Source organism: Haliotis rufescens, unplaced genomic scaffold (assembly GCF_023055435.1).
Source record: "Haliotis rufescens isolate VD_foot unplaced genomic scaffold, xgHalRufe1.0.p SCAF_29, whole genome shotgun sequence".
NCBI lineage: Eukaryota > Metazoa > Mollusca > Gastropoda > Lepetellida > Haliotidae > Haliotis > Haliotis rufescens.
In genome coordinates, this window is record NW_025963990.1 from 1,248,420 (window position 1) to 1,263,576 (window position 15,157).

At 43.5% G+C, this 15,157-nt stretch overlaps 1 protein-coding gene across 1 annotated transcript in view; it reads right to left on the reverse strand.

Moving 5' to 3' along the window:
* Positions 1-15,157, reverse strand: part of LOC124125168 — a 225,518-nt gene that overhangs the window by 12,140 nt on the left and 198,221 nt on the right. Inside the window, exons 26-34 of the mRNA XM_048402718.1 lie at positions 14,798-14,984; positions 12,309-12,479; positions 9,713-10,117; positions 8,552-8,851; positions 7,239-7,330; positions 5,820-5,994; positions 3,609-3,723; positions 2,896-3,100; positions 386-559 (exon numbers count right to left, since the gene is read on the reverse strand). Coding sequence (XP_048258675.1) covers positions 386-559; positions 2,896-3,100; positions 3,609-3,723; positions 5,820-5,994; positions 7,239-7,330; positions 8,552-8,851; positions 9,713-10,117; positions 12,309-12,479; positions 14,798-14,984 — 1,824 coding nt within the window. The remainder of the gene's footprint in view (positions 1-385; positions 560-2,895; positions 3,101-3,608; positions 3,724-5,819; positions 5,995-7,238; positions 7,331-8,551; positions 8,852-9,712; positions 10,118-12,308; positions 12,480-14,797; positions 14,985-15,157) is intronic.

Sequence of the window (15,157 nt, forward strand, 5' to 3'; positions counted from 1 at the left end):
GCTACCTAGGATAGACTGAAAAGAACTTCTCTGAAGTTAGACTCCCTTTCTTCATCTGAAAAAGGTTAGGTGTGAAAATGAGAGAGTGGCGAGTTACCGACTTGGTCAAGTGGTTCTCATGCGCATGCGCGGCTCAAATGGTTGAGCTGTTGTTTTTTTCTGTTCCCCGGGGCCACAGTTCAGGAAGTTGCAGAAAAGGGAGAGATAAGCAATTTTTTCGGTCAGGATTAGGTAAAAATATTATATAACATAAACCTTTCTACTAGAAATGTAGTGTAATCACAATTATAGATCAGTTTGATATGTATATGTGTATTATATCTTAATCCAGTAATTAGCAGTGGCATATCGAAAATTCCCGAAGACAATGTGACTCTGCACTGACCGCGTTGTATGAGCAGGGGACCGCGGTGTTCAGGTCGCCGATGGTGAGGTTTCCGCTAGATGGCTGAGTGTAGTAGATGGTCATGTTGTCGCCGACGTCAACGTCGTACGCTCCAAACTCCCATCTGTATGTTGTAGGGCTGCTGTCATTTACTCGTACCTCCTCCAGCAGAATCTGGAAATGCAAATTACTCTGTCCATTGAACAGCCTTTCTACGTTCACGCCTCACATCCTTGCTGAAGTCCGATCATTGCTAACTACACTTTTATATATGAACCATAATACTGGTTTCCTAACGTTTGAATACGTTTTAGATATCCAATGATCCAACTCTGTCCTGACCTAAAGGTGGATTTAAGGCTCTGATCATATATGACAGTTCCAGGAAGTCATTCACAAGGCCCAAGCCCTTTTAACCCGAGTTTTACGGACCAAATAGCTAATTACATAGAGGCCGTGTTAAGAGCTACACTGAATGTGGGCACCAGACTGTGGAGCATACAGTTCCTTAAAAACGCTTAATTCAAAGAGCGTCATACAACTCTTCCAAGTTATGTGCTTTCAAAATGTTTTATGGAAGACATAAGAGTGAGTGAGTGAGTGAGTTTGGTTTTACGCCGCTTTTAGCAATATTCCAGCAATATCACGGCGGGGGACACCAGAAATGGGCTTCACACATTGTACCCATGTCGGGATTCGAACCCGAGTCTTCGGCGTGACGAGCTAACGCTTTAACCACGAGGCTACCCGACCGCCCCGGAAGACATAAGAAGATAAATAGAGGTTATCACGCTTGTGTGTTTGGGGATGGTAAATATCCCGCATTAGGAATAAACATTGTATTTAGCGAGCCTTGGCGAGCTAAATACATAGTGTTTATTCCTAATGCAGGATATTTACCATCCCCAAACACACAAGCGTGATAACCTCTTTATCATATAATGTCATTCTTTAATTCTGTGTTTCAAAATCGCTTTCCCTCTTTCACAAACAATGCCGAAACATTGCAAGTTTTCCTGGAATGCGCGCATTAATATTTATTACGTCTGAGGGTAAGTGATGTGTCAGTCGGACAGTGACAGTGGCCAATATAGTTCCAACTGAAATCTCTTTCTTATACAGTGGCGAAGCAACATATACGCAATGGGTGTTTTTAATTGCCTTTCGCGGCAATCCATCGGTCTGTCTGCTGGAGTAACTGCCATTTGTCAAAGGGAAGCTACTCTAATCCTAGTCTATGAGACGTCACAGCCACGGTCAGACGTTGTTGACAGTCGGTCTGTCCTGTCATAACGTTAAGAAGTGTAGTCAGATGTACACACAGCGACAAAAGGAAACAAGGTAACAATTTAAACATATTTCGGCCAAATCCAACTATTTTAATTTGTGGAGAGGTTCAAGCCGCAGAGGACTACAAGCACAGATATGGCTACTGATCCCACTTGGCTAGGCCTCGTGGCTTCGCAAAATTGTGTCGAAATTTATATCTTCAAAGTTGCCAAAACTTATTAAATGCCTTAGCTACGTCACAGTTAGACACTGATTTTCAGTATATTAGACTGTTCTTTTGATAATGAAAGCAATTATCTCTGTAGTTTCTCCAGATTCCCGATGGTTAATTCTGACTCGATCGCCAAATGACGAGGGCGACGCCATGTTTGTTTATAAACAGTGAAAGTAGTCCCTACTTGACCTTTGATATTTGCATCTCTATCCGCATATGACCCCAACGGATATCGTTTTTATCCGTTGGCTTTATCCTGCCGAGAAACCTACCCATTATATGATAAAATGATGTCTGATGCATTTCCCTATTTCAGGTGAACAAGTGACAGTATGGTCACAATTTCATTGTGATTCATGAACACATAGTCAGAATCGTACAATAGAATCTGCTTTTAGTATAGATTCCTTAGGATTTCGGACATGGTTTTGTGGAGTTCTATTTACATCAACCTGCCCGAGGAGAAATGGATTGTGTGAATATGCCTTAAACATCTACAGTAAACTACGGTTATAACGAACACGCTTATAACGAACTGACGAATATAACGAACTAACTTTTTAGTCCCGACTATTTGCTGTAGTTATGCTGTATATATGCTTATAAGGAACTACGCTTATAACGAACTAAAAATAGTAGTCCCTTTGAGTTCGTTATAACCGTAGTTCACTGTACTTGACAGGGTAAGGAGTTTATGCCTAGGTATCTTGACACAAAATATGGCTCATCTGTTCCCCCCTTGATTAAAAGGGCTTGCGACAGCTCTACATAACGCGAGTGAGGACGGTTTTACGCCACTTGTATCAATGTTTCAGCAATATCATGGCAGGAGATATACCAGAAATGGGCTCACATAGTGTACCTATGTGGGGAAATCGAACCCTGGCCTAAGGTGTGACAAGCGAACGTAACGGTATCTAATGTGAAATAAGCACTTTATCATCACGGGCAAGAGCAAAGGCTCTGTGTAGACGTAGAGAGAGCAACACGTTGCTACGTCGCCTACCAGGACTGGATGGGCCGGATCTGCTTGAAGGAAGCTGACTCCATCACTGAAGATGAAGGCGCTGGGGGCATCGTTGACGGAGGTAATGATGAGGCTGATGTTTACTGCCGTTTCAGCCGGTGGTATCTCAGCCTGAGGCACCTCATAAAGAATTACCGGGACCTCTACTGATCCGTAGTAGTTGGTCGCAGGTGTATAGGTCATCCTGAAATATATCATCTCGATTATCCGACGATTCCACTGAGGGTAGAAAGCAGAATAGCGGTGACAATTACATGAATGGATCACTGAAAATCAGAGATGACACCAGGTGTTTTGCGAAAATGGTAAGCATGTCATCTCTTAACAAGAAGCCCAGCTGTTGAACAGATGCACACATATATGAACCACATTCATGTCCATGCGGTTTTTGTTACATGCATAGCCTACAGAAAGTTGTCAATGTTTCTTTTCATTTCGTTGGAAAATGCCAAATACTGATTGACGCATATCTACATATGGAGCATAAAAGTTTGGTTTCCAAACATATAACAGAGCCAGCCAAAGTCCTCTTAACACAACTTCCCTCATATTAAACAAGAACATATTGCAGAACTGTAAAGAGTTATTATGTAGCGACTCACAGAGCCAGCCCAACTCCTCTGAACATGACTTTTCACATACTACACACAAACATATATACAACTGTACAGCTGTCTGAAGTAGCCACTCACAATCCATCCTCTGACAGCGTCAGTTCTAAATCAGCCACAGCGAAGTTGTCACTAATCTTGTACTTGACCACGTCTCCATTGGCATCTGTGGACGTCATCTGGTATATCAATGTACCTGGAACATTAACGAGTGATGTAAGTTGGACACTGTCTGTACTCTATTTAGTGGGTTGTCTTTAACCCATCTTCAATATTCCACTAGAAAGGCATGGCTGAATGATGGAGGAAGAGAGTCATAAGTGAATCATGTCTTACACGTTCACCGCTTTGGTGACACATGCGAGCTCACAGATGCTGTAATCCTATCAAGGATTCTGTGAATCCACGGGGGAGACATTCTGTATATGAAGCCTAAGACCCCAAACTCACCAGTTCCAGTTTGGTGGAACCAACGAGCACAGGTAGAATACTAACAAACGAAGGATTGGGCCAATATGTAATCTGAATTTAAGACCACCTAGGTTTCACAGTTAAGTACACGTCTCTATTCACAGTTGGATGCGACTCATACCCTGGTTTTCCTGTATGACAGGAGAGACAAGCTAAGAGACATATACCCTGGTCTTCCTGCATGGCAGGAGAGACAAGCTAAGAGACACATACCCTGGTCTTCCTGTATGACAGGAGAGACAAGCTAAGAGACACATACCCTGGTCTTCCTGCATGGCAGGAGAGACAAGCTAAGAGACATATACCCTGGTCTTCCTGCATGACAAGAGAGACAAGCTAAGAGACACATACCCTGGTCTTCCTGTATGACAGGAGAGACAAGCTGAGATACACATTCCCTGGTCTTCCTGTATGACAGGAGAGACAAGCTAAGAGACACATACCCTGGTCTTCCTGCATGACAAGAGAGACAAGCTAAGAGACACATAGCCTGGTCTTCCTGCATGACAAGAGAGACAAGCTAAGAGACACATGCCCTGGTCTTCCTGCATGACAGGAGAGACAAGCTAAGAGACACATACCCTGGTATTTCTGTATGACAAGCAAGACAAGCTAAGAGACACATGCCCTGGTCTTCCTGCATGACAGGAGAGACAAGCTAAGAGACACATATCCTGGTCTTCCTGTATGACAGGAGAGACAAGCTAAGAGACACATACCCTGGTCTTCCTGTATGACAGGAGAGACAAGCTAAGAGACACATAGCCTGGTCTTCCTGTATGACAGGAGAGACAAGCTAAGAGACACATATCCTGGTCTTCCTGTATGACAAGAAAGACAAGCTAAGAGACACATGCCCTGGTCTTCCTGCATGACAGGAGAGACAAGCTAAGAGACACATATCCTGGTCTTCCTGCATGACAGGAGAGACAAGCTTTGAGACACATACACTGGTCTCCCTGCATGACTGGAGAAACAAGCTAAGAGACACATATCCTGGTTTTCCTGCATGACAGGAGAGACAAGCTAATAGACACATACCCTGGTCTTCCTGCATGACAAGAAAGACGAGCCGAGAGACACATGCCCTGATGTCTTTTCATGACAAGTGAGAAAAGCTAGGAGTCACGTACCCTGGTCTTCCTGCATGGCAGGAGAGACAAGCAAAGAGGCATACCCCTGTCTTCCTGCATGACAGGAGAGACAAGCTAAGAGACATATACCCTGGTCTTCCTGTATGACAGGAGAGACAAGCTAAGAGACACATACCCTGGTTTTCCTGTATGACAGGAGAGACAAGCTAACAGACACATACCCTGGTCTTCCTGCATGACAAGAGAGACAAGCTAAGAGACACATACCCTGGTCTTCCTGCATGACAAGAGAGACAAGCTAAGAGACACATACCCTGGTCTTCCTGCATGACAAGAGAGACAAGCTAAGAGACACATAGCCTGGTCTTCCTGTATGACAGGAGAGACAAGCTAAGAGACACATACCCTGGTCTTCCTGCATGACAAGAGAGATGAGCTAAGAGACACATACCCTGGTCTTCCTGCATGACAGGAGAGACAAGCTAAGAGACACATACCCTGGTCTTCCGGCATGATAACAGAGACAAGCTAAGAGACACATACCCTGGTCTTCCTGCATGACAGGAGAGATGAGCTAAGAGACACATACCCTGGTCTTCCTGCATGACAGGAGAGACAAGCTAAGAGACACATACCCTGGTCTTCCGGCATGATAACAGAGACAAGCTAAGAGACACATAGCCTGGTCTTCCTGTATGACAGGAGAGACAAGCTAAGAGACACATACCCTGGTCTTCCTGCATGACAAGAGACGTGATGCTGGTGAGCTGAGGAGGTGAATTAGGTATCTCTGTCAGAGCTGAAGTCAGTAGGAACTGGGTCTGGTGTGTGAAGTACGTGTCAGACACAGATCGCCGACGTCTGGAACTGCTGCTGTCTGGTGTCGACCTTGTGTTACAAATCTAAACAGAACACGATAGACACAATCATCATATATAATAACTAATATGCAAAGATTATACAACTGTGAACAAAGAAGGGTTTTTAGCATGTCCATTACATGTTGAAGACAGAACTGTCATATGTGTCGGAAATGATAAACCTACACAACGGCGTGTCAATACATACTTATGTTAAAAATACTGCATAATATAGCGGAAGATGATTGGATCTCAATAAAACATCTACATATAAACATATAGGTTGATGTGTCCATTTATGATACTCAAACCTCCGGCTAGCTTAGAAAACAAGGTTTAGTCAAACACAGGCGTTATTCTTTTTATTTTTATTGGCCTTCACTCACACTTTGTATAGCGGTATGCATGTGCACTCTTCTGTGCGGAGTTAGGTTTCTGGTGTTCACGTGCAAAATGGTCTACAAGCAGACCGTGTAGTTCGATTAGCGATAAACCTCGCTACCCCCAGGTAATCATTGTGTGAGTGATCTATTAACTGAACTACCGTCAAACATATGTTCTTGTCAAATCGGACTTCATTGTACTTTGGTGTATTACTGTCATGTCTCCGGTAATCAATGTAAACATAGACTATCACGTCTCGACATTCCGTTTCACGTGCATTGTCAGTATTGAATGGAGACATTTTAGTTATTGGCTGTTTTGTTTGTTTCGCCATTTACACTGTACAAGAGCCTGGAACATTAAATACAAAGAACGTTAAGCTGAGTGTATTTTATATATCCAGTGAGGTACCGACCTTGGGCTTTCTGAGCTTCCCGATTGCCTTCAGAGATGGACGGAACAACCGTCCTTTTGTATCCATTCTCTTTTTTCCTTAGATTAGTATGTTTAAAATTGTGACCGTCGATATTCTCCACTTTTAACATTATTCCAGCAATACTAATGTTGCCAAGACGGGTCTTAACAAAACAGAGACCCGCGGAGATCCGGGGTAGAAAAGGTCTTCAGCAACCTATACTTGCCGTAAAAGGCGACTATGCTTGTCGTAAGAGGTGAGTAACGGGATCGGGTGGTCAGACTCGCTGACTTGGTTGATGCATGTCATCGTGTCCCAATTGCTTGGATCGATGCTCATGATGTCAATCACTGGATTGTCCAGACTCGATTATTTACATACAGCCGTCATATAACTGGAATATTGCTGAGTGCGGCGTAAAACAACCAACCAACCAACAAACAAACACGAAAACCGGAATAAACATAAAGGGCAGACTGCTACTCACTTTGACCGTGACCTGAGAGGTCACGGGGTCTCTGACCTCCGTGTCTGTTTCATAGTGACAGGTCTTGTTGCTCTGTTGCCACTGTCGGGCATCTGCATCATAAAAAACATCATTGACCAGAAACTTTCTTCTCACGTTGCCTTTCGGTTTTATTTATTGCTGGATTGCTGATATGTAAAGCTTCTACATTGATTAATATTTTCACGGTAGGGCCTGTTATGCCTGCTCACGTGGAACATAACTTACTGAGATTGAACGTTGATTTACGCCACTGTATTACTCTATTACGTCGACCAAGTAAACAGGTGATTGATAGCATTATGATTAGTTATACAGTGAAACCGTTTCAATTGAGATAGCTTCATCCAAAGTCAAATTATCCGTATTAACAAATTTCCGGGTTTCCAGTTATGAATAGCATGTTTATGTCTATAAACTGTTTCGAAATCCATGAATAAGGAATGTGTGAGTTGAGTTTCACATTGATTTTAGTTTAACCAGTTGAGATGTCAACGGAAAATTACTATTTAGGTAATCGAGAATGGGTATAATGTTGACTAGGGAAGGGTCATCACCAGGGAGAATCTTGGATAAGACATCATAACCAGCGGATCCTGGATCCACTGACACCACAGCGCCACCTATGGTGCGTGAATAAGGTTACGGTAATGTAATGGGGCAGCAATGTATGTCCGCGTCATACGACAAATCAGACCTTATGCTAGTACTTCGCTACTTACTGACATCGTTGTCACGAACATGGTGGTACCATTAAGGATAATAATTAGCGGATCCTGGTACGATTAAGGGACGTTGCTCTGTATTTGAGCCACCTCGCCTTCGACCACTGGTCCACCCACGACACATGTATAAGTGAGTGAGTGAGTTGGGTTTAACGCCGCTTTTAACAGTCTTACAGTTATATCGCGGCGTGTCAGCTTAATGTGGGAGGAAAGCCCGAAGTGATGCAGGTCTCAGACGTTTACCACTTCGGTGAAACCCACGAGCATGGGTGTGGTGCTGACAAACCTAGAAACATAATCGGGGCGAACCGTGATTCGAACCCACAATCATAGGTTTCTGGCGTGCCCAAGGGACGCAACTCTGCACAGCGAATCGCGGCGCCTTAGACGACTGGGCCACCCGTGCCCCCCACAGGTATAAGGTAATGGAAATAAGTGAGTGAATGTGTTTGGTTTTATCCCCGTAATAGTATGGCAGAAGACATAGGGCAGGACACATCTCCTGTTCAGTTGAATCCCCAAAACCCATTGAATTAAACAACACAAAGCATCCGCTTGGAAGTCACGTACCCGTATTCCAGTGAAGCAGCATCAAGGTTGTGTTGGTGACCGTGGGGTCATAGTTGAAGGTCACGCTCACCGGTCCTGGCATGAGAAGATTACCAACACTCGTGAGAGAGAAGGAGAGGTCTGTTTCCAGATAGTTGAGCCTCTTTCTGAGGATCCTGTCCGTGAAGGCATCTTCTGTGGTTGATGTAGATGGGTCAGTGATGTAGGGGACAAACTCAACCGAGGCGTCAGACTTGTATTCTGTCTCTAGATCAAGCTTCGTGAGCTGAGTAACCACAATGCTCTGGCCGGTTTCTAGACCTGGATCACAAGACAATGAGAACAATGTGAGATGATGAAACACACGAACATACAGTGTACAGCAGCGTATGTTGAATGAAGCGTCAAACTGTAATATTCCAGCTATACCACAGTTATCTTAAATAAGGAAACACACTACTACCGACAGCATGAACACTAGATGCGACTATTTGACCCAATTTTAAGTCAGCCGTTACAAGAAGCACCAGGGATTATTATGTTTCTATTGTTTCTTATGAGAAAGTAAGTGCGTACTATTAACCCATTCAAGTCACGGCTGTAGAGCATCTTCCCGAGGCAAGGGAATTAACTGACAACAAAAGTCCAGTTTCCACCCTTGCCGAACAAGGCTGGAATTCCTGGGATAGATCGTAGCGCCACCGGTGGCTGTTACGAGTTATGTCCCTTCTATGCCTCTCCTGTAGACCAATCCGATTCCACCTCTCGTTTCACTTGCATTTGCTTCAAACAAAATGACGGCTTCCAGTCAAAACGATCTTACGCCGCAAAGTGCATCAAATCAAGCGAGCACCTTGATAAAAAACATTAAAAGATTTGGAAAAGATCTTTGACAACGAGTTGGCGGTGCACATGCTTTGTAAATCCTGCAACGGTTTACGAACTGGATTTCGATTTGGCTGAGCGATATTGATTGGGCTATGCATAGACTCGTTAGTCCAGCCAAACTGTAACTCCATAATACCAGCCTAGTTCGTCAAGGGTGAAAACTGGACTTTAGTCAGTTAAATCTATTGCCTCAGTGTGATGGCTGCAGAGAGAATGGTTCTACGTCGTTCTTTTCCTTATTGCAGGAATATTAAGACGTAAAGAAACCATTATCACCTTATTTTGTACACTAACCATCTGGTATCGATACCGTTACTCCTGAAATATCCCTTTTCCTCCTCGCACCACCTCCAACATCTACAGTGACGGCAGAACCATCAGACGACGTCGCCATCGTGGACATGTCTGTCTCTACTACAGTGGAGCCCAGCAACTTGGTCGTGCACAGCTGGGCCTCATTACACATCTTCATGAAGATGAACATCTCTGTGCCTGGAGCCATGGTGAAGGCTGACTTGTCCGTGGTGCCGGGTACCGAGGCATTATAGCCTGGCTTGTACTGACTCAGCATGTAGATATTGCGGCCATTTAGTTTAAGGTATCCATCTGCAACTGTAACCGTCCCCGACGTGTTGTAGCCAACCCACGTGCAGGGGAAGATGTCACTGATGCTGGCCTCGGAACTCCCAACACAGAAATCTGAAGATGAAGCATAGTTGTCTTTCAGGTTTCTGTTAATTGATGATTGTATAAATTGAGCATATTACGTGAGTGTGTAAGTGCGTGAGTGATCGAGTGAGTGAGTGAGTGAGTGCTCCACATTTAGCAGTATTCCAACTATATCACAGCAATGGACACAAGGAATGAGCTCCGCACAGTGCACCCATATGGAACCAAGGTGAAAGGAGTGGCCAATGAACGCTTAAACAATTAGGCTACCCTAGGCCTATCAACCAGGTGACGATGAAGCGATAAAAGAAAACCACTATATTCATCGATAGCATTTGTTTTGAATTAAAGCCATTTTATTAAGGATTCAAATGTATTAAATGATCAGGTTCTCTTTAATCCAAGTCAATACTAATACCATAATCATTTCCTACAAATCTTTATTAGATATGGTAGAGTAATATTTCCCTGCTTTTTATTTTGGATAACAACACATGCTGAACATGATCTCACTTAAATCACTTCATGAGATGAGCCTCCTCATCAACTGTTACCTGTATTGGTACACACTCCGCTCATTTGAACTACGATTCATCACCGACAACAAAAGGATACACCTAGACACCAAGTAAGTAATTTCACCTCATGGCCAGGGAACAGTTTGCGAACACCTGGTGTTGCAAGAAAAGTATCAATTGGTATCGAAAACGCTAGTGATCCTGACATAAGACGTGAAGGTATTTACAAAAAAAAACCATAGCCATCCATTAAGTTACCTATACTAGTTCATATAATTTGATCTTATAAAAAAATTGGTACTTATTTCCCTTATGATTAGCATGGAGCGAGCAGATCACATTGATTGCAGTATCTCGTATATATACGTTATTTGTTTGTGTGTTAACGCCGGACTCAGCAACATTCCCGATATTTGATGGCGCTCTGTAAATAATTGAGTCTGGACCAGACAATCCTGTGGTCAATGATGTTTGTATGATGCAGATGCCCGACAGTGGCAACAGAGCAACAAGACCTGTCTCCATGAAACAGACAGGGAGGTCAGAGACTCCATGACCTCTCAGGTCATGGTCAAAGTGAGTGGCAGTCTGTCCTTTATGTATATTCCGGTTTCTGGTTTGTTGGTTGGTTGTTTTACGCCGCGGTGAGCAATATTCCCGCTATTTGATGGCGCTCTGTAAATAATTGAGTCTGGACCAGACAATCCTGTGATTGACATCATGAGCATCGATATACACAATTGGGATACGATGACATGCATCAACCAAGTCAGCGTGTCTGACCACCCGATCCAGTAAGTCGCCTCTCACGCCAAACATAACCGCCCCTTATGACAACCATGGGTTGCTGTAGACCAATTCTAATCGCATCTTCAATGGGTATCACGTAAATGAACATGAACGGGCAGTTCCGAATGAAGAGTAAGATCTATGTTGTGGAACAAGGCTTTGAAAGGCATTTAGAAGTGATACACATAAGGAAGAGAAGTTATGGATGTCATCTTCTTTATTATGAGGAACACAACGTTTCGGAGTATATGCTTTCTCCTTCATCAGGTGAATTCAGCGTTGGCAGTACACAATGCCATGTATTACTTTCGGGGATCATTTGCGTTTTGTCAGGGTTATCTTTTGTACGGGGGGCACGGGGGGCCAAGTCGTCTAAGGCGCCGCGATTCGCTGTGCAGAGTTGCGTCCCTTGGGCACGCCAGAAACCTGTGATTGTGGGTTCGCATCCCGGTTCGCCCCGATTATGTTTCTAGGTTTGTCAGCACCATACCCGTGCTCGTGGGTTTCACCGAAGTGGTAAACGTCTGAGACCTGCATCACTTCGGACTTTCCTCCCACATTAAGCTGACACGCCGTGATATAACTGGAATACTGTTAAAAGCGGCGTAAAACCCAACTCACTCACTATCTTTTGTTCAGAACGAAATTTCTGAAACGAGGGCGAAGGTGTAAAGAAATGAAGCCAAATCATTTTTGAAAGCTGGCATTACAATGAGCTGATTTGCAATAAACCCTTAAACATTTCTGAAACAAGGGCAGAGATGTCAAGAAATGAAGCCAAATGTAGCAGATCTAGGAGCTGATTTGCCTCTTACACTGGGCAGTAAAATGGTTCGCTCAGGATTCACCTGTTGGCGCAACATTTCTGATTTTAATGATATTGCTCGTTCATTATACATGATATTATCATTTACCATATCGCCTGACACTCTCATCTGCAGACACCGTCCAGGAAGCACCCACGGTGTTTTTGTCTTTGGTTTTCATGGAGTTTGGCGGCACCACTTTCTCTCCAAGGGATTCAGCACCCACTATTGTCGTGTTGACATCATCAACAAGGGGAGGCTCAAGCAAAACGGTCACACCTAGGTCACACATTTCACTTTATTGATTAATTCATTCAGGGTGGAATCAGATTCTTCAAAAATAAATTTTGACGAAATTTTAAACACATCCATTTTCTGAATATCCAATTCATAAATGTCAGCAGTTTTAAAGACCTCAAGTATTTAATATATGTAAGCCTCCAGAAAAAAGAGTAACACTCTACTGTTTGGTGTATAAAGGTGGGCACCGCTAGAAAAAAGAGTATTTCTCTACTGTCTGACGTATTAAGGTTCGCACCTCGGGAAAAAGTGTAACACTCTACTGTGTGATGCATTAAGGTTCGCACCTCGGGGAAAAGTGTAACACTCTACTGTGTGATGTATTAAGGTTCCCACTTCGGGGAAAAGTGTAACACTCTACTATGTGATGTATTAAGGTACGCACCTCGGGGAAAAGTGTAACACTCTACTGTGTGATGTATTAAGGTTCGGACCTCGGGGAAAAGTGTAACACTCTACTATGTGATGTATTAAGGTACGCACCTCTAGACAAAGTGTAACACTCTACTATGTGATGTATTAAGGTTCGCACCTCGGGGAAAAGTGTAACACTCTTCTATGTGATGTATTAAGGTTCGCACCTCGGGGAAAAGTGTAACACTCTACTGTGTGATGTATTAAGGTTCGCACCTCGGGGAAAAGAATAACACTCTACTATGTGATGTATTAAGGTTCGCACCTCGGGGAAAAGCGTAACACTCTACTATGTGATGTATTAAGGTTCGCACCTCGGGTAAAAAGTGTAACACTCTACTATGTGATGTATTAAGGTTCGTACCTCGGGGAAAAGTGTAACACTCTACTATGTGATGTATTAAGGTTCGGACCTCGGGGAAAAGTGTAACACTCTACTGTGTGATGTATTAAGGTTCGGACCTCGGGGAAAAGAATAACACTCTACTATGTGATGTATTAAGGTTCGGACCTCGGGGAAAAGTGTAACACTCTACTATGTGATGTATTAAGGTTCGGACCTCGGGGAAAAGTGTAACACTCTACTATGTGATGTATTAAGGTTCGCACCTCGGGTAAAAAGTGTAACACTCTACTATGTGATGTATTAAGGTTCGGACCTCGGGGAAAAGTGTAACACTCTACTATGTGATGTATTAAGGTTCGTACCTCGGGGAAAAGTGTAACAATCTACGGTGTGATGTATTAAGGTTCGCACCTCGGGGAAAAGTGTAACTCTCTACTATGTGATGTATTAAGGTTCGCACCTCGGGTAAAAAGTGTAACACTCTACTGCGTGATGTATTAAGGTACGCACCGCTAGAAAAAAAAGTAATACTTTACTTTGTGATATGTTAAGGTACACACCTCTGGAACAAGAGTAACTCTCTAGTGTTTGATGTATTAAGGTACGCCCCTCTGGAACAAGAGTAACTCTCTAGTGTTTGATGTATTAAGGTACGCCCCTCTGGAACAAGAGTAACTCTCTAGTGTTTGATGTATTAAGGTACGCCCCTCTGGAACAAGAGTAACTCTCTAGTGTTTGATGTATGAAGAACGCCCCTCTAGAACAAGAGTAACTCTCTAGTGTTTGATGTATTAAGGTACGCCCCTCTGGAACAAGAGTAACTCTCTAGTGTTTGATGTATTAAGGTACGCCCCTCTGGAACAAGAGTAACTCTCTAGTGTTTGATGTATTAAGGTACGCCCCTCTGGAACAAGAGTAACTCTCTAGTGTTTGATGTATTAAGGTACGCCCCTCTGGAACAAGAGTAACTCTCTAGTGTTTGATGTATTAAGGTACGCCCCTCTGGAACAAGAGTAACTCTCTAGTGTTTGATGTATGAAGAACGCCCCTCTAGAACAAGAGTAACTCTCTAGTGTTTGATGTATTAAGGTACGCCCCTCTGGAACAAGAGTAACTCTCTAGTGTTTGATGTATTAAGGTACGCCCCTCTGGAACAAGAGTAACTCTCTAGTGTTTGATGTATTAAGGTACGCCCCTCTGGAACAAGAGTAACTCTCTAGTGTTTGATGTATTAAGGTACGCCCCTCTGGAACAAGAGTAACTCTCTAGTGTTTGATGTATGAAGAACGCCCCTCTAGAACAAGAGTAACTCTCTAGTGTTTGATGTATTAAGGTACGCCCCTCTGGAACAAGAGTAACTCTCTAGTGTTTGATGTATTAAGGTACGCCCCTCTGGAACAAGAGTAACTCTCTAGTGTTTGATGTATTAAGGTACGCCCCTCTGGAACAAGAGTAACTCTCTAGTGTTTGATGTATTAAGGTACGCCCTTCTGGAACAAGAGTAACTCTGTAGTGTTTGATGTATTAAGGTACACACCTCTGGGATCAGCGTATGTTGTGACCAGTCCACCCCCGTTGGTACATCTGACGGTCACGTAGTATGTCGTGTTGTGTTCCAGGAGGCCCACAAGTCCGGAGTTCATCGATCCAGGATTCTCTCCAGTTTCTACAAATGTCTGCAACTTCTCTCCTCCTGGCGCTGTGCCTATCGCCCACTCGTAGTTCTGTAATGTCACACATGTATTCCTGTAGCTCGATATTTACCCGGCTTATATACAGTTAGTTACATGTTAAAAATCCTTCACTGGGTATCTTTTCACTTGGCCTCCTTGTCGTACTTTCAACAGTAGAGGAGTGAGTGTGTCTCCTTGTCGTACTTTCATCAGTAGAGTGAGAG